General features: G+C 41.6%; 1 protein-coding gene across 1 annotated transcript; it reads left to right on the top strand.

Annotated features, from left to right (window-relative positions):
- The first annotated feature begins 1,291 nt into the window (after window positions 1–1,291).
- On the top strand, window positions 1,292–17,993 carry LOC308280573 (E3 SUMO-protein ligase ZBED1-like). Its single transcript, XM_080720899.1, has 10 exons — window positions 1,292–1,466; window positions 6,384–6,735; window positions 7,421–7,690; window positions 8,696–8,984; window positions 9,738–9,947; window positions 11,984–12,235; window positions 13,642–13,755; window positions 15,153–15,530; window positions 16,554–16,661; window positions 17,599–17,993. The coding sequence occupies exons 2-10, from the start codon at window positions 6,416–6,418 to the stop codon at window positions 17,845–17,847; spliced, it is 2,190 nt and encodes a 729-aa protein (XP_080577025.1). The 5' UTR covers window positions 1,292–1,466; window positions 6,384–6,415; the 3' UTR covers window positions 17,848–17,993.
- Window positions 17,994–20,032: the final 2,039 nt, after the last annotated feature.

The following is a 20,032-nucleotide window of genomic DNA, read 5'->3' as shown; positions in this document are numbered from 1 at the left end:
TGTTTTCCCCCTACAATTAATAATTATTTCAAAACACCTTCTCAAAACATTCTCCAAAAAAGCTGCATTTTTCATGAATGAAAAAAAAAAAAAGTGAATCATTTTTTCTAAGTAATGTCATGAATGAATACAATAAAAAAATCTAAGAAAGTCCATAGACTTCCGTGTTTAGGTCAGGACAGCAAACAGGTGTAGATCTGCTATTTTCACCAGTTTGGGTCTATAAATGTCTATGATTTTCAAAACATTTCCCCAAAACATCCCAAAAAAGCAGCATTTTTCATGAATAAAAAAAAGGAAATCAATGATTTTTCTAGGTAATGTTATGAATAAATAAAAAAGACATCTAAAATCTAAAATAGCCAAATCTCACAAAGTGGCGCGAAGCGAAGAGCTTGTAGATCTGCTATTTTCACTATAGTTTGGGTCTATATGATTTATTGTTTGGGTCTGGAGTTAAACAGTTTGGGAACCACATGCCTGTTTTAGGCCTACACCAAAAACACATTTATAAAGCATTAAATCACATCTACTAAGATGACTGCACGGTTAGTTCACAGAGAAGGAATTAAACTTGAGCCTGATCTTTACCACTTTACATGAGCAAAACTAAAATAACTAGGTCAGCTGGGTACCTTGACTGTTTGTGCTTGTTCTCTTTGTTCACAGTATCATTCTCTAATCTAGATTATCAGCTCATGCACACACTCATAGTGGAACACTCATTCTCCATCTTATTATGTAGCCTACAGGCTATACAAACACAGAAAAATAAAGACAATACAAGAAGGAAAGAAAGAAAGAAAGAAAGAACTCATCCACCACAGAGCAGAGATCTTCATTAGGCTGTAACACCATGAGAGATGAACTCATCATTTGTGAGTGAATAAAAACCTAAATCCACCCTATAATGTTTTACACATTGATAAAAGGCTCTTCCCCAAAAAAAAACATTTAAAAGTACATTGGGATACATACATAGGGAAAGAAAGAAAGAAAGAAAGAAAGAAAGAAAGAAAGAAAGAAAGAAAGAAAGAAAATACAATACAATACAATACAATAACAAAGAAGAGGCGACATCTATACATAAGAACTTATTTGTAATTTCAAAAACAAAACAGCAGCAACAGCAACAATAAAAAAAAAAAGGTTATGTTCCTCTTTTCTCCTCTAGGGGCCGCCAGAGCTCCATCTCATTTTGATTCCACACTGAATGAGGGGCGGAACCAACAGTCAGGGAACGACGCGTTTCCACACGGAGGCTGCAGAGAGACGGACAGAAGGAGGAAGCAGCAGCAGAACAGATCTGTAGAAGACATTTATGATCAGAAAGAGATCAGATCACATTAATGATCAGATCATCATCATGTGGTTGCTGCAGGTCCTGCTGCCTCTCATCAGACTCTATCTGTGTGGAGTTAAAGTGCTGATCTACCAGCTGTTCAACAGATCCTTCACACTGCCAGGTAACCAGCATGCTTTTATAGATCTGTTGTTCTACTAGTAGTGTGTGTTTGTTCATTGTTTTATAGCAGCAGCTTTACTCTTTTAATTACAATTCAGTTCAAGTCATTCAAAGGGCTTTATTATTATTGGCATGAGAAAACATACATTGACAAAGCAACACACACACACACACACACACACACACACACACACACACACACACACACACACACACACACACACACACACACACACACACACACACCATTAATTACATTACATAACATAACATAACATCATGGCAACGTTTTACATAACAGCCCTATAAGAGAACAATACAGTTGAAATGCAACCAAATGTTAAAAAAGAGAGAATCCATCTCAATGATAATAGTGTAGTAAATCATTGCATATATATATAACATCTCATACTTTATGTAATCTAAGGGGACTTCAGCGTTTTATATTATAATCGTGTCCAAGGACCCCTCATCTGAGAGAGATGAAGCAGGGTCCTGGGACCCCTTAGCTGAGAGAGAGATGAAGCAGGGACCCCTTAGCTGAGAGAGAGATGAAGCAGGGACCACTTAGCTGAGAGAGAGATTTAGCTGAGAGAGAGATGAAGCAGGGACCCCTTAGCCGAGAGAGAGATGAAGCAGGGACCACTTAGCTGAGAGAGAGATGAAGCAGGGACCCCTTAACTGAGAGAGAGATGAAGCAGGGACCCCTTAGCTGAGAGAGAGATGAAGCAGGTACCCCTTAGCTGAGAGAGAGAGATGAAGCAGGGACCCCTTAGCTGAGAGAGAGATGAAGCAGGGACCACTTAGCTGAGAGAGAGTTGAAGCAGGGACCACCTAGCTGAGAGAGAGATGAAGCAGGGACCACTTAACTGAGAGAGAGATGAAGCAGGGACCCCTTAGCTGAGAGAGAGATGAAGCAGGGACCCCTTAGCTGAGAGAGAGATGAAGCAGGGACCCCTTAGCTGAGAGAGAGATGAAGCAGGGACCACTTAACTGAGAGAGAGATGAAGCAGGGACCCCTTAACTGAGAGAGAGATGAAGCGCGGACCCCTTAGCTGAGAGAGAGATGAAGTAGGCACCCCTTAACTGAGAGAGAGAGATGAAGCAGGGACCCCCCACTACATATTGTATAACTCGGATTGTGTTTCAGACTTGTCATAGTTTTAATAGATGGCTTCATTCATAGACCTGCCAGCACTATCATTGTGTAGTGTGATATGTAAAATAAGATGTCTTGGCCCCCCATGTTGTAACTCTGAGGATTATGTTTTGATAGTTAAAACATAAAATAATGGTTAAAGTGTTTCAAATCTATGGTGACTCAGATTTGCGTCCTGGACTGGTCTGAAGAATGGCTAAAATATTATTGTCTCTTCATGAAGAAGTTAGAACAAGGCTAGCTTTTTACAGCTAGAAGTTGCACTCATTCTGTTTTTCAAAGAAGTGATTGTTGCCACTCTACAGTTGGAGTGGGCAAGCACATATTTTACCTATATGTTTTATAATGGGTGATTTCGGGCAAGTGGGTATGACCTTGGGGCAAGTAGTATAAAACCTGTACTTGCTCGATGGGCAAGTGTCTCTCTGAGACCTTAGTGTGTCAACCCCTACAGGGAAAGCATGTGTGTGTGTTCTATGTCATATGAATAAAAGGCTTTGTAATCAAAAGATGCATGTGGCAGATAGCCTATGACACATAACGTACATTATACTGACAAATGACTTAAAACATTTAAAAGAAATTGCTGAAATGGTGCGTCACAAAGTGATATTCCAATAGTGCGATAGTGAATTGTATGCCCTCTTAAAGCAGTTGTTCTCAACCTTCAAATAATCATATTTGACCTGGGACCCCCCCCCCCCCCCCCCAAACAATGACAAGTACTTATTTGACAATAATGTGGCCATTATCCGATCAGCCTTTATAGTATATTTTGTTGATGAATTTTGATGCAGTTAATGGTCTTTTTTGCCATTCTTCTATTTAGTTATTAAAAAGGTCCTTAAATTGTCACTTGTCTGTCCTGTCGTCTGGGGACCCACCAGGTTGAGAACCTTTGTCTTAAAGGACCATAGATGGTGTTCCTGCATGTTCAGGAGCACGTTCTGTCATCACAACGTTTACACCGCAAATATTAGTGTTCCCGCTAGCATCCAGGAAGCCAAAAAGAGTTGAGTTAATTGTAGTGTATCGTAAATCACATGCTAATTTGATATAAAGTGATATCCATTTTTGGAACATTACCAGTAGCAAAGTGTACATTATTTTGTGTGTGTGTGTGTGTGTGTGTGTGTGTGTGTGTGTGTGTGTGTGTGTGTGTGTGTGTGCGTGTGCGTGTGCGTGTGCGTGTGTGTGCGCGCGTGCGTGTGCGACTGTGCGCGTGTGTGTGCGTGCGTGCGTGCGTGTAAATATTATTTGCAAGATACTGTATCCATTAGAGAAGGGCTGCTAGGTGTAGTTCATAACAATGTGTTCTTTAGTTGTGTGTGCGTGTGTGTGCGCGTGCGCGTGTGTGTGTGCGACTGTGCGCGTGCGTGTGTGTGTGCGTGCGTGCGTGCGTGCGTGTAAATATTATTTGCAAGATACTGTATCCATTAGAGAAGGGCTGCTAGGTGTAGTTCATAACAATGTGTTCTTTAGTTAAGTGTAGTAACATTTTCAGGGGAATGTAATTGGCAGCAGTTGCAAAGTGTTTATTCTATTAGTGTGTGTTTGTATGTGCTTAAGAAGTGTTTCATTTTTTTATTTAGTGTACGAAATTATTGTTTTGAGTGTAGCGAAATGTCACAAAATACAGAACAAGTGTCTGTGGGCATGTGACCGTTTTACACAAACCTGTGGAGGTTTTTCCATTTAATAGTTGAATAGTGATAGAGCAGTGTACTGTATAACCGTGTTGAGCTCTGAAACAATGGAAGTTATTGTACCTGCTAAAGGGTTTTCAGTGTAAGACATGGTAATCTGTCAAAGAATGCCTGCTATTGAACTGCTAGTGCTGCTGTCAGCTAAGCCTCTGTTGCTTATCCACCCACCAGGACTGTGTAAGACTTGAATTATGCAGCCTCAAGGACTTTGTGTAGATTTGTAAGGCTTAACAGTAAGATGAAAACGTGTCCTTTTACCAACCGTGACAAAAACAACCAGTGATTCAAAAGGGGAAACAAGTGTGTTAGATTTAGATTTGAATTGTTTGGTATTCAGGTGATGTCTAACAATAGAAACATCTTTGTTCTTTAGGTTAAGTAGTAGGCATCGATTCAAACAGTTGACAATTTAAATACATTTAACCAGTAAGACTCCCTAAATCGGGAGGTAAGCAAGTGTAATTGCGATGGATGCAAACGGCAGGGAAAACAGAATACAGGATCATTGTAAGAGAATTGATTATGAGTTTTCAGTCATTAGCTAAAGTATATAAATACATTAAAACAAATATGTTTTTGTTTGTCGTTTGTCTGGATTATTAACTAATTATGAGTTTGAAAAATCGCATTGTGAACCTTGTATCATGACCTCCAATCTTGTTGTTACGTACTGCTACTCAATAGCAGAGGCAGCTAAATGTTTATTTATTTTTTTAACGTAATTATTATTTGCAGTTTGTCAGTCCATTTCTCCCATTTCTCAAGGAACAGTTCCTCTTGTATCCTGAGTTTGAGTGTAAATCTCTCCATCACATATGCTGTATTTCCTCCACAATGCACAGCCACTGCTCACAAGTTGGAGGGTCATTTTATACCACAATCTTGTTATTGCTTTTTTGCTGGCTGCCAGCAGCACCTTGACCAGATAGATGTCACCTCCATGTGTGTTTTCCTGCGTCAAGTAAAGTTTCCTAGATACAGCACCACACTTGTTTTTGGTATTTCGTATTTCAATATCCAGTGGTGTCAGTTCAGAAAAAAAGCTAAGGTATGGCAACATGACTGGTGTCTTGCACACGCGCCTTCGCGCCCGTGCAAGTGTGACGGAGAGAGTCGCAGCCCCCGCCTTGAAGCCTCAAACGTCTAGTATCTCCCCCGCACCAAAGAGATGGCTCTTTGGTCTAGTGGTTAAGATATTGGACTTTCGCGTGGGAGACTCGGGTTCGAAGCCGGGTGGGGAGGTTCGGATCACCTCCGTTACACAAGACACCAGTCATGTTGCCATACCTTAGCAACAGGCATGATACATTTATTTTAAGAAGTACATTTTTTCTTTCCGTTTCTACGGCTGGATATGGCAGCCTGGAACGGTTGTTCTAGTGCAGCTAAACTTGACATGTTAGTAAACGTGCCACAATTAACAATAATGAATTGCACCTGTGCAGCTGACCTGTGGAACCTGGGAATGTACCATTCTGTCAAGATGAGGAGAATACAAGTGTGGAGAATATAATTATAATACCTTGTTAAAGTAACTTTTATATCGCAGGGTATGGCAGCTGCATACCCCTGCCATACCCAATTGACGCCCCTGTCAATATCTCCTTTATTACTGACCACACGTCATCCCATTCACCATTCTTGTTGGGTCAACTCAATAGCAGAGCCGCTAAATGTTCATTTCACCATTCTTGTTAGGTACCAGGGATGGGACGATAAGCGATATTATCGTTTATCGTGATTAAAAACACTGTACCGTGGAGATTTAATTTATCGTGATATCGGCCTCCGTCATGCACTGGGATCAATTCACCTTTTATTTGCAGAGCTGCATATCCGGCACCATTTAAACCCACTGTTAAAAGGTACTTATAATGTACATACTTGATACAATAGTTTTTTCGCGTTGTGAGCTTGTAGATCGGCTATTTTTTTGGCAAATGTTCCACGACAGGATAATGGATTTTGATTATGGCGATAATATCGTAAATCGCGATTTCTTTGGTCACAATAATCGTGCTATAAAGCTTTCATATGGTCCCATCCCTGTCAGGTCCTGCTCCTCGGTATCAGAGGGCAGCTTAAATGGATGGCCTTCCAAAGGAAGCCATGGAGGGCAGAAGCACCGCGTCGTCCTCCTCCTCCTCCTCAGGTCTCAACCTGGTGGCTCATCCTCGCGCCAAGAGCAAAGTGTGGAAGTACTTTGGCTTCGACACGGACGCCGACGGCTGCATCCTGCACTGGAAGAGGATCTACTGCCGCATCTGCATGAGCCAGATCGCCTACTCTGGGAACACCTCCAACCTGTCCTACCACCTGGAGAAGAACCACCCCAACGAGTTCGCCGAGTTCGTCAAGAGCAACACCGACCACATGAGAGAGGTGTTCGGAAACTCCTTCCCCAGGTAGGCCCGCAACTAACCATTATATTCATAATCGATTGATAGGATTATTATCTTTATAAATTACATTTGAGGTTCTCTTTTAGACATGTGCTAAGTTCTGCTAACTAATAAAAAAAAGACAATAAAGATGAATAATTCATTCATAAATAATACATAATGTGTTAATTTTGCTCAGCTGCCGATTAGGTTACTAATAAAAGGCCCATACTGCCCTACAAAGGCAGAGTGCAGTAAGTACGTACAATAATTTCACTAAATAATGGGTTTAAAAGTGTTACAACTGGTCAGTCAAATGAGATAAAGGCATAACAGTGATATTACACTGATTGTATATCTGTTCTTGAGCTAAATGTTCATCCCCCAATATCATGGAGGCTAGTTTGACCTTTGGGTGACACAAATAAGTCGGTGTGTCCAAAAACGTAGTTGCTGCAATCTGCCTTTGTAGGGGAGCATAAATAAAATTAATAATTTCTTTTTACATTTGATTAAAGAACAGCTACACATTTGTCAGGCTAAAGGCTAACAGTACTCTATTCAAATAGGTCATTTAGAATTTAATATTCAAGTCATATTCTTTGTTCTTGACCCTATTTTCCTGCACGATATTAATACAAAAAGTTCCAGCGATGAGTTGCCGATTCGATTAGGATTAACCGATTCATCGCTGCACCCCTATCCCCAGGGTCAAGCCAGAGCCCCCGTCCTCGGTGTCGGCCCTCAGCTCCCTGAAGCCGCCGGCGCTGCCGGACGCGGCGGGCCTGCGGCAGAGCCTGGGCTACGAGAACCGGCGGCACAACGACCTGACGCTGGCCGTGGTCAACTTGGTGTGCGAGGGCATGCACCCGCCGTCGCTGGTGGAGGAGAGAACCTTCCGCGCGCTGCTGCGGACGGCCGACCCGCGCTACACGCCGCCCAGCAAGAACGACCTGGCGCTCAAGATGCTGCCGCAGATGTAAGTGTCGTAGCGTGAACCTCGTATCGGGATTGGTATCGTATCGTAGGAGGTATCGTATCGTAGGAGTGAATCCTTAATATGCCTAATAAGTAGACCTGAAGTCGTCATCGGCGCAAATGTTTATTTCAGCATTCTTGTTAGGTACAGTGGTGGGAAAATACCCAAATGTTTTACTTAAGTTAAGTACTACTACTTACTACCTAATTCAATAGCAGAGGGTAGCTATATGTTTATTTCACTCAAGTAAAAGTATCAATACTGCAATATAGAAATACTCTGTTACAGTTAGAAGTCCGGAATTCAAAATGTACTTGAGTGAAAGTATGAAAGTATTGGCAATCAAATGTACCAAAAGTAAAAGTACAAAATGTTTGAAAATAGCTGATCTACAAGCTCACAACGCTTGTAGATCAGGCGTAGCCACGGTATAAAATAGGGCTAAAGTGGTTCATGTATGTTTTATGATATTATAATTTATATCTGCAAAGTAACTAGTGACTAAAGTTTTCAAATAAATGTAGTGGAACTAAAGTACAATATTTGGTTTCCGAGATGTAGGGGAGTAGAAGTAAAAGTATTGCAAATTGGAAATACGCAAGTAAAGTAAGTACAAATACCTCAGAATTGTACCTACCGTACTTAAAGGAGCTATAGTCAACTTTTTCTTGAAAAACAGACGCTAAAATAAAAATAATGTTTCGAAAATGTAAAAGCTTGAAAAATTGAAAAAAGCTTCATATATGTGTTTCTATTAAAAAATGACCACAAAAAGTAGAAAATAATGGTAAAATAATCATTTTGGTCATTGTCGGGCCGACTTTGTTTACATTGGATGTAAACATTGTCGGCCCGACAACAAACAAACATTTTTATTTTGGCGTCCGTTTTTCAAGAAAAAGTTGACTATAGTTCCTTTAAGTAAATGTATTTAGTTACTTTACACCACTGCTACTACTCAATAGCCGAGGAGCAGCTAAATGTTCATGTCACCGTTCTTGCCAGGTACTTCCACGCGCGTGACGCGGTGGCGTCCGAGGTGGCGGGCGTGGTGAACTGTGGCGTGACGGCGGAGCTGTGGCAGAGCCACACCCAGAACAGGACCTACGTGTCGCTGGCGCTTCACGCCGTCAACCACGGCGGCGGCGGCGGCGCCGCCTCGTCGGCGGCGGGCGGCGGCTTCTCGGTGACCAGCAAGTGCCTGAAGACCTTCGAGGTGCGCGAGGACAACGCAGCGGAGAGCATCACCAGAGCCATGTACGAGGCCTTCGTGGAGTGGGGGATCACACACAAGGTGAGCGTTATAGGGATGGTTACCACTGGCGATTTATTTGAAATCGTCCTCCTTCATGCACTGGGATCAATTCACCTTTTATTTGCCCGTATATATATATATTTTTTTGATTTACCAGACTGTAAACCACAAACTAGAAGTTATTAATTTCTTAAAGTCTTAATGTACTCCCACCTCATTTTGTTGAGTTAGATCTTTTTAATTAACTCTCTAAAAATAAATATAAAAACTCTATATATTAGGAATTATAAGACATAATACTAAGGGAAAGTGTAAAAACAGTATATCTCCAGCAGTTTGTGGAACAACAGTATATAAGTCTGTACAAGCAATATTCAGCAGTCAAAGGGAGCAGATAACATTAAAACCGACAATTAAACAAAATGACGGGGGAGTGGTTTAACAATTTAACAGATTAAAAATGACTAGTTTATGGTTTACAGTCTGGTAAATCCAAATATACGTATATATATTCAAACAAATTCAAATATGGACTTATACTGTTATTCGTCTCAGGTACTCAATGGTAAAAGGTACTTACAATCTCTATCAAATGTCTTTGCCGAAAAATAGCCGATCTACAAGCTCACAACGCGTCGCTTTGTGAGCTTGTAGATATGCTATTTTTTTTGGCAAATGTACAGGATAAAGGATTTTGATTATCGCGATAATATCATAAATCGCGTAAAACGTATTTTTGTCAAAAAAGATCGTGACATGAAACTTTCATATGGTCCCCATCCATCCCTATAGGTTAGCGGTGCCACCACGGACGGCTCCCCTGACGTGTCCAAGGCCTGCTCCCTGCTGGAGCTGTCTGTTCAGATGCCCTGCCTGGGGCACGCCGTGCGACGCGGCATGGAGGAGGCCCTGGAGCTGCCCCGCGTCGACGCCTTCCTGACCCGCTGCCGCAAGCTGGTGGATCACTTCCACCAGACGGCCGTGGCCGCGTACCTTCTGAAGGTAGTTAGAGACACCCACACTGCTGCACCACCAGAGGGAGCACACACTACCATCTGATAACACAAACCATTGAGACAAATTCTCCTTCAACAACACTTAAAGGGGCACTCCACCACTTTTTAACCTATCTTCATATAATAGGTCCTCACTAATGTTCATGATAAAATCAAAAAAAAAATTCTACTCAGTTTGGGTCTCATAGGAGAGCTGTGGGTGGGTCAAATCCTTCCTACCGGTGACATCATCAATGGGAAATGCAAGCTAATAGAAACTGCAGGCTTTCTATTCCTGAAAAAGTTGCAATGTTAACTCATTGAGTGCCAATCCCGAACTAGTTCGGCTTTATTAGCGTATCGTAGTGTGCCGATCCCGAACAAGTTCGGCTTTTAATTTTTTTTTTTTTTTTGAAAAAATTTTTTTTGAATTTTTTTTTTTTTTTTTTGGACCCCATCAAATCTGGTGAACATGATTTCAATCGCGATTTTGCATGTTCCACCCCCATACAACCCCATCTAACATACAGGGCAGCCATTTTTGTTTACATTACATGTAAAACATAATGGCGATTATCTCAAGAATGCCTGAACGGATTTCCAATCGGATTTTTTTGTTTGAAAGCTGTGAACAAACTGCACAAATCCACTCCAATGCAATCCAGGATTGCATTGGATTTTTTAGAGCTCATTCTTCTCTGTTTTTTTCCCATGCATGAGGTGTGCAAGGTTTAATCATGGCTAAGTTGACGAAAATAAGGCTTCTAAAATGCTTGGTAGCCAATAGCTAACTTCAAGCTAACTTCATCCTCTTCCTGTACATGCACAAAGGAAAGTGTCCTTTCCTTTGTAAAAAAAGTCATGGCTCCAGGGCTTGGGCATGCATTACCAGCATATCTCTATTATTCTCTGGTCACTGGGCGCCCTCTAGTGGTGATAGGCTGGCACTCAATGAGTTAAAGTGGAAGCCATTGTTCTCGTGATAATAAAATTATTATTATTATTTGTTTTTAAATACATATATATATTTTTTTTTGTCAAACGATGATGTCACCGGTAGGAAGGATTTGACAGCTCTCCTATGAGACCCAGACTGAATAGAAAAAAATTGTGCTATTTTATTATGAACATTAGTGAGGACCTATTATATGAAGACAGGTTGAAAAGTGGTGAACTACCCCTTTAAGCCCTTTCACACAGGTGCGTTTATCCGCACGGATAAAACGGACAATTTCATTTTTTTTAAAGAAAACAATGATTCTCTACGACCTCATGCACACCGGATCCGAATTAGCCGTGCGACGAGTGGCTGCGGCCGTGCGTTTTTTTCTCAATCGAACCCAGTTCAATTCGTGCGTCTTGTCGCATGCATTGCACACCATATTCCGCACTGCATTGCACACCATATCCAATGCATTTTATTCACGAAGCAAACGAAAAAAAAAACGCAACTGTCCAAAGGGTGTGTGCAAAGGGCTTTAGTCAGGGAAAATTAGCAGAATACCTGTCAAATCTGGGAATAAATGCCTTACCAAACAATTTCTCCACCAATGTGTTCGTAAAGGTGTCTAGTAAGTTCATATCTAACAAAGACTGAAATTCAACATCCCTAGCAAAATGTTTGACAGCTAGGGTAATTCTGGGTCTCATTCACTTACTATACACTGTACTATAAGGGAAAAAATCACTCCCAAAAATATGCTTCAAGTGGGATGTGAGGGCTCTAACTAGGTGTTTTTAATTATTCTGAATCCATTGTAAGCATTTGTTTTGCACGAAAAACATTCCTTGGGCCAAGAAAGCCCTTATAGTACAGTGTATAGTAAGTGAATGAGACCCAGAATTACCCTAGCTGTCAAACATTCTCCTAGGGATGTTGAATATCAATCTTTGTTAGATATGTTACTAGACACCTTTACCAACACATTGGTGAAGAAAATGTACTTTTTCCACCATTGCTTGTACTGTACTACATTTCTATCATATTGACTATACTTGTACTGTTCTCCATTTGTGTCTAATAAATGATTCTATAATCATCAGGAGAAGCAGCGTCAGCAGCAGCAGCATGGCGTCCGTGACGCGCAGTGCGCCGCCACTCCGCTCCTGAAGGACCGCGGCCGCTGCTGGCTGTCCACGCTGGCCATGCTGCGGCGGCTCCGCGAGCAGCAGGCCGCCGTCACGGCGGCGCTGGCGGAGTGCGGCGCCAGCGAGGAGAGCCACCACATCGGCTTCACCGCCGGAGACTGGGCCCTGGCCGAGGGCCTGGCAGAGGAGGTGCTGCAGCCCTTCAAGGTTAGAATATAACTGTAATAATATTATTATTGAGACTGTTAACCCATTTAGAACGGGTACACATTATTGTGTATCATTATTTTATGCTTTAACTATTGAAAAATAGCAGATATACGGTGCCGCGCTGCAAGCTTGTAGATCTGCTATTTTTGAAAAATCGTGAAAATTTGAATTTTGAGCCGATACTATAAGTGTCTTTTGAATCCTTCTAAGGTTTTTTGAAAAACCTATGTTTCTATGTCAGCAATCTGGCCAGCCATCGTCAAAGAAAAGGTCCTTTTCACTTAACTGGAGCTCAGTTAGTCTGTTCTTGAGAGACTACTATGTTAGTGGTTCTCTAACCTTTTCATGTGAAGGACCCCCAAAATGATATGTATTTGACCACGGACCCCCATCTCAAAATATCTAGTTCCAGGGACCCCCCAGAAACTAAATTTGAGTTAGAAACGTTCGCTTTGAAAATACATATATTCAAAGATTTGCACACATTTTCACGACTTTTTCAAAAATAGCAGATCTACAAGCTCGCGCTGTGAGCTTGTATTTCTGCTATTTTTCACTGGCTAAAGCATTCAATAATTCTAGGCCTAAATTTTAAGGGTATTGATAGTTAATGCTGTCACGATTATGACATTTTACATGACGATTAATTGTCACCCAAATAATTGCGATTAACGATTTAATTGTGTTTTTTGTCGTTGACAATTACATTTCTGTTTGGCTTGTAGTTGCACATGGCAGATATGACACATAACCTAAATATGCAAAGAAATTACTGACATATTTGACAACTTTATACTTAAAAAAGAACATTGATAGTGGAAATAGCCGATCTACAAGCTCATCACGACGCGCTGTGAGCTGGTAGATCTGCTATTTCCACTATTTTTGACTATTTTTTTTAAACTATATGAACATTTTTCAACATGGAAACGATTATGACGATTCTGAAAAATAAGCGCGATTATGTCAAATAAGTGCGATTAGACGATTATGTAATAATTGTGACAGCCCTATTGATAGTATTATCATGCTAAGAACAGGGTTAATAATACAAGTACTAAACTGGTGTACCCATATGAGACACATATGGGTACACAAACGTCTATTTGTGTGCCTATGTGTGATACTTTACTGTATAGCATGAGTGAGTAGTTTTTGTTTGTTTGTGTTTCCTCACAAGGGTAGGCACAATAAGCTTTCGGCTTCAGCCTGCGCCTTTTTCGGTGTTGCCAAAATGTGTGCAAAATGAAACTGGAGTTTACATTTGTCTATGTGATGATATAAGTTTACATTGTTCTATGTGATGATATAAGTTTACATTTGTCTATGTGATGATATAAGTTTACATTGTTCTATGTGATGATATTAAGGCACCAACATGAACTATTCGTTCATTCTAAAAGGTGGTGGCGGACATGATGACGTCCTGTAAGCACCCCACCATCAGCACGGTGCGACCCGTTCTCCACATGCTGCTCAACACCACCCTGAAGACCAAGGAGGGAGACCTGAAGGAGGTGGGCATGGGATGGGCAGTGGGCACCATACTGGACTTCTAACTTCAATACCATATTTAGAAACATTCCCATACTCGATATACCATTTTCGATACCACACAACCATGACGATTTTACTGCAAAAATGTTTATTTTTATTTAACGAAAAATACAGAACTTCTTGAGGTAGATGATAGTGCACTTTTTAAAAGGCCTGCTCTTTGATGTTTTCACATTCTTAAAGGGGCACTCCACCACTTTTCAACCTATGTTCATATAATTGGTCCTCACTTAAATTATTATTATTTTTTTTCTCAGAGGAGGGCTGTGGGCAGGTCAGAAACCCATCGTCTTGTGACATCATCGATTGCCAATCCAGCTTATAGAAACTGAAGGCTTTCTATTCCTGAAAAGTTGCAATTTTAAAGTGGAAGCCATTGTTCCCGCGATAATAAAAATCTAAATATTTGTTTCAAAAATATTGATTAAATATCTTTTTTGGGAAAATGATGATGTCACAAGACGATGGATTCTGAACTTCCCACAGCTCTCCTAGGAGACTTGGACTGAGTAGAAAAAAATTGTGATATTTTATCATGAACATTAGTGAGGACCTATTATATGAAGACAGGTTGAAAAGTGGTGAACTACTCCTTTAAGTACAAATAGGCCTTTAAAATAACTAGGAATAAGCCAACGTAGGAAGGATAAACAAGAGAGGTAAAAACTGAGTATCGATAGTATCTATACAATGGAAAAGTGGTCCCATCCTAATTTACAGTACACTTTAAGACAGAATAAGACATAATAAAGCCATAATAAGAAATAATGTGTTGGTAATTAGAACTAATATGTTTTATTAGACAGAAACAAAGACAGAATAGCAGAAAGAGCAAATACATTCTCTGTCACCGGCACCTGTCGACCGGCAGTTCGACCGTCAGTCGTGCTGCATCGCCCGGCGATAGGATCGGCGGCTGCTGGACGGAACTGTAGGTAGGACCGGCATCGCTGGTAACTGCCACGGCAGCCACCACCGCACGGACCGGCAGTTTACCGCGAGGGGACCTGCCGGTCCGTGCGGCCGCTGCCGCTCCTACTGCCGGGACTGCCGGTTGAACTGCCAGTCCTATCGCCGGTGATGCAGTGCGACTGCCGTTCGAACTGCCGGTCGTGCGGCGGCAGGTGCCAGAGAATGTATTCGCTCTTTCTGCTATTCTGTCTTTGTTTCTGTCTAATAAAACATAGTAGTTCTAATTACCAACACATTATTTCTTATTATGGCTTTATTCTGTCTTATTCTGTCTTAAAGTGTACTGTAAATTAGGATGGGACCGGAAAAGTCATATTGAAAATAGATACTATATTCAAAACCGATACTTGAGTCGATGATAAATGTATATTTTCGACAACACTAGGTGGGCATGGCCAAGGAGGTGCTGGCCAAGGCGCTGGCCGACGCCTACTCTCAGACGCCGGAGATCTCGGCCTTCCTCAACGTGGCGGCGTTCCTGGACCCGCGCTACAAGCGGCTGCCCTTCCTGTCGCCCCAGGAGCGCGCCCGCGTGGAGGGGCACGTGGTGGAGGAGGCCAAGGCCATCCTGGAGAAGCAGGCCTCCGAGCAGCCGACGTCGTCGTGCCCCGACGACTTCTCGCTGTCGTCCGACGAGCCGCCCAGCAAGAAGCAGGCGGGGGGAGAACACGCCGGCGGCGCCAACGCCGCCCCGGACAACCCGCTGGCCGCCATCTTCTGCCAGTCGGACTCTGACCAGAGCCAGGCGGAGCTTCACGCCCAGGTAAGGGGTTTAACGATATAGGAACTGCATCGAAATATCGCTTTTCATTTAAATTATTTTTTATTATATATATATTTTATATATTATATTATATATTGAAATAGTTGTGGGCGATATGGTGATAATTATCGTTGAGACAATACAATGTCCTGTTCAATTGTTAATACAGGGATTCATTGCAGAATTCAATTTAAGCCTGCTTTTTTGTCTAAATCAGTAGTTCTCAAACTTTACAATGTCAAGGTCTCCACTTAACTCTGACAGTGTACAAATGAAACCACATGGACCCTTACGGGTCCATGTGGTTTCATTTGTACGCTGTCAGAGTTACATACTTGTAAAGTTCAATTTAGACCTCCCAAAAGGAACCCAGAGAGTCTAGTTTTTGTCAAGTAAATTGAAAAATAACCATAAAAACAATGTGAAAAAAGAATCGTGATAAAATCGTGTATCGTGATACAGCTTGGGAAAATATTGTGATATTGTATTTTTCCATATCGCCCACCCCTATATCGAAATGAAAACGGCTAAAATCGAATCGTATTGTTTGATTGAATTTGTATCTTATCGAATCGGCAGCGCAAATAAATCGATAGCATCGATACTACCTACTTGTGCATTGTATTTAACGTTTTTAAGAAGATTTTAAAAGGAGGGGTTTAATTACCTTTCCTTTCCATACAGCTACTCTTGGTCTATCGATAAATGTGTGTAATCTCTGTGTTCATGTCAAGGTGCAGGTTTGTCCAGATGTTGTAATATTCTATCCATGTATTTGCCAGATAATCACAATGTTTACTTATTTATATCCATAATAATACAGTACATGTTTCCCTTAAAAACCTGCACTATCCACACCTTTCACACAGATTTTATGTCTTTGCTAAATAATTACTATATGGATTTTAAATCATTGAATCGAATCGTATCGAATCTCCATGAATGAACCAATATCATCCATGTATTGTGATGTGTATCGTATCGCTGTTAAAACGTATGGTTACGCCTCTACTACGCCCCCAGGTGGTGGAGGAGCTCAGCAACTACAAGTCCCAGAGGATCCTGGGGCTCAACGAGGACCCCCTGCTGTGGTGGTCCAACCACGCAGCACTCTTCCCCACACTGCCCAAGGTGATTCCATACGCAACAACATTTCCATAGGCGCGAGGCACATTGAAACGGAAAGGGCGTGACCCCCATACTAATCATATTTTAACTGGGGACCCCCCCCCCACCCTGACGAGCACTAAGAGTTGAGGTGAAAATAGCAGATCTATAGCATGTAGATCGGCTATTTAAAAAATTTCTGACCTCTAATATTTGACAGTTTGAACAATGTTTAATTTGTCATTTTAGAGGTATTACAAAGTCCTTAAAGTCACTTTAGAAACGTGCAGATATCCTTATCAACTTGGGGAATGTTGAGTGAGAAAACAGTGTTTCACATTAAGTTAATCATCTGGGATATATTCAAAGATTTGCACACATTTTCACGACTTTTTCAAAAATAGCAGATCTACAAGCTCGCAGCGCGGCACTCGGTGCCGCGCTGTGAGCTTGTATATCTGCTATTTTTCACAAGCTAAAGCATTCAATAATTCTAGGCCTAAATGGGTTAAATCAAAGAGATGCATATATATTTATTAGGGCTGGGATGCGATTACATTTTTTAATCTAATTAATTACAGGCTCTGTGATTAATTAATCGCAATTAATCGCACATCGATATTTGACCTGAGATACATTTTTTTTCAAGTAAAACACATTTTGTTGTACGAGGGAATCAACGAGTGAGTTTTTTAAATCTAAATTTCGCATCCACTGGGCCAAGCAAAGCGCTCTGATCGGCTACTTCTCCCTTTGCGTTTGTTGTCTCTTCTTGGTTGGTGCATCGCTATGATCGGTATGCCCGAAACTGAAGGTTCTGTGGTGCAAAAACTAAGTGCGATTAAAATGCGTTCATTTTTTTAATCGTGTTAATTTTCTGTAATTAATTAATCGCAATTAATCAGTTAAAGTCCCAGCCCTAATATTTATACATATGGTAATCTTCCCCCCACTGTCCAAGGTGCTGCAGAAGTACTGGTGCGTTCCTGCCACGGTGGCGCCCTGCCACCGGCTGTTCGGCGCCTCGGGGGGCTCGGTGCTGTGCGGGAAGAGGAACCGTCTGGCACCGGCGCTGGTGGACCAGCAGGTGTTCCTGTACGAGAACTCACGCAGCCTCCACGAGCCGGACGGGACCGCCGAGGACCACCTGGAGGACGGAGCCGTGTGGGACGCATGCGGCGGCTACGCCCTGGGACCGCCACTGGAGTGAGCGGGGGACGTCAGTGTTGCCACTCTGACTCGACTGGTGCGGTGTCCCTTAGATCAACATGTATTCATTCGAGGATGGATTGCACACAGTGGCAAGAGTTGTTTTTTCTTTCTTTATTATTTACATGGGTGAGAAACAAACGTTATATATCAGCCTCCTTCAGTGTATCTCCAGATAGTGTATCTCCAGCTACACTGAAGAAGGCTGATAGCCGAAACGTTTGTTTCTCACCCATGTAAATAATAGGGATGTTCCTAGCGACTAATTTCACTGACGTGTACACGACAATTTTGTAAACGAATAATCGACTAGTCGAAAATTAATTGTTATTTTTTTTTTTTTTTGTAATTTCACACAGAAAATAGCCAAAACTGAGCACTTCGATCTATTAGGGCAAACCTTGTTTGAAAAAAGTATCAAGAGTATATAAAAGCCTTTTAAAATGTTATATAATATTGAAATCTTGCTCAAATTAATCAATTACGTCATTGCGTGAATCTGGGTCAGATCAATAATTAGCGCATCAGTCTCAGCTTGGTCGCTACAACAGCTGATGTCTGTCTGACTGGAGTCGCTATAGTAACTGAGCAACAGCTCGGTTCTCTTCAAAGTTAGCTACATAATGGTATTCCATACTCAGCCAATGTATGATTAAGCATTCTCCTTGGCTTGTTCTCACCTCAAAATATGGATTAATTCATGGACCGGATCACAGATGCAGCGTGCAGGCGAGTGATTCACATCCAGTATCTTTAAGATACACGTCGCTTAATTGCCATTAATTTACTTGCGCAGCGGACAGCCTGCCTGGTGTGTGGAGCTGCGTGCAGCCATGCACACTCACTGCAGGTCAGCGCGACCACTGCAGCGCGCAACAGTCAGTCAGACTGTGACACAGACAGTCATGCTCCGCAAATCAACCAAGGGATTGCTTAATTTGCTTGTTAAAAAGTAACATTTTATTAAGACAAGACAGTAATATGGGCGCAGAGTTTAAATGTTTAATAAAGTTAATATCTCAATAATTAAAAATATATTTAATAGAATAATCGAATTGTATTTTCAAAACGAATAGTGGTTTACAAACCGTGTACTCGGATAACCGAATACACGCGCACATCCCTAGTAAATAAGAAAGAAAGAAAAAACAACTCTTGCCACTGTGTGCGATCCATCCTCCAATGAATAAGTGTTGCCAGATGGGAAATGTTGAATTATTGTACCGGACTCGGAGGCTTCAAATGATCGTATAACACTGCTGTCTACGAGGGAAGAGGACCTCCCAGTCACGTGATACCCCGTTGCATTTTGGGAAATGGATTGTTTCTGTTTACAGGCGGGTGCCTCGTTTACTGTAAGCCCCCCCCCCCCCCCCCCCCCCCCCCCGTGATGCGTCGAACGCTCCGAGGGCACACAGAGACATCTTCTAAGTCGGTGGTTTTCAAACGCCAAATGCCAAGGACCCCCTCAAAATGATATGCATTTGGCCGCAGACATCACCATCTGAAAATGTTTTCAGCCAGGGACCCCCAGAAGATTTGTGTGACCAATGACAGGGAGCAGTTGGTCTGTAAGCCATAAGATGGTTATGAAGATATGGTTCTTGCCTCAGCAGGCCTAGAGATATTATATGTAATCTTTTTGAAAGATTAACGAAACATTGTTTTCTCACTCAACAGTAAACAAACCAACATACAGTTTAAGTGTATAGAGGGTATCTGCACATTTCTAAAGTGACAATTTAAGGACTTTTTAATACCTCTAACATGACAAATTAAACATTGGCCAAATTGTCAAATATTAAAGCCAGAAATTTTGAAAATAGCAGATCTACATGCGGCATTGTGAGCATGTAGATCTGCTATTTTCACAATAGAACCGTGTTATACAAAATATAATGCCTCAACTCTCATCAGCTGACTCACCAAGTGCTCGTCAGGGTGGGGGGTCCCCAGGTAAAATATGATTATTTCAAGGGGCCACGGCCTGAAAAGGTTGAGAACCACTGCTATTTCAATTTTGTGGGTCACGAATTCTTACGAGTAAAAAAAAATTCCTTTTTGTTTTTGGTTTCCTAACTACAAGCTCATCGTGATGTGAAACGCTCTGAGCTTGTTGATCTGCTATTCCCAATACTTTTGGCATTTTTGACATGGAAATGATTATGGTGTTTAGTAAAAAAGAA

This window comes from Nannobrachium achirus, assembly GCF_963921795.1.
Source record: "Nannobrachium achirus genome assembly, chromosome: 24".
NCBI lineage: Eukaryota > Metazoa > Chordata > Actinopteri > Myctophiformes > Myctophidae > Nannobrachium > Nannobrachium achirus.
Note: the sequence above shows the minus strand (reverse complement) of the source record. Positions and strands in the feature narration are given on the sequence as shown.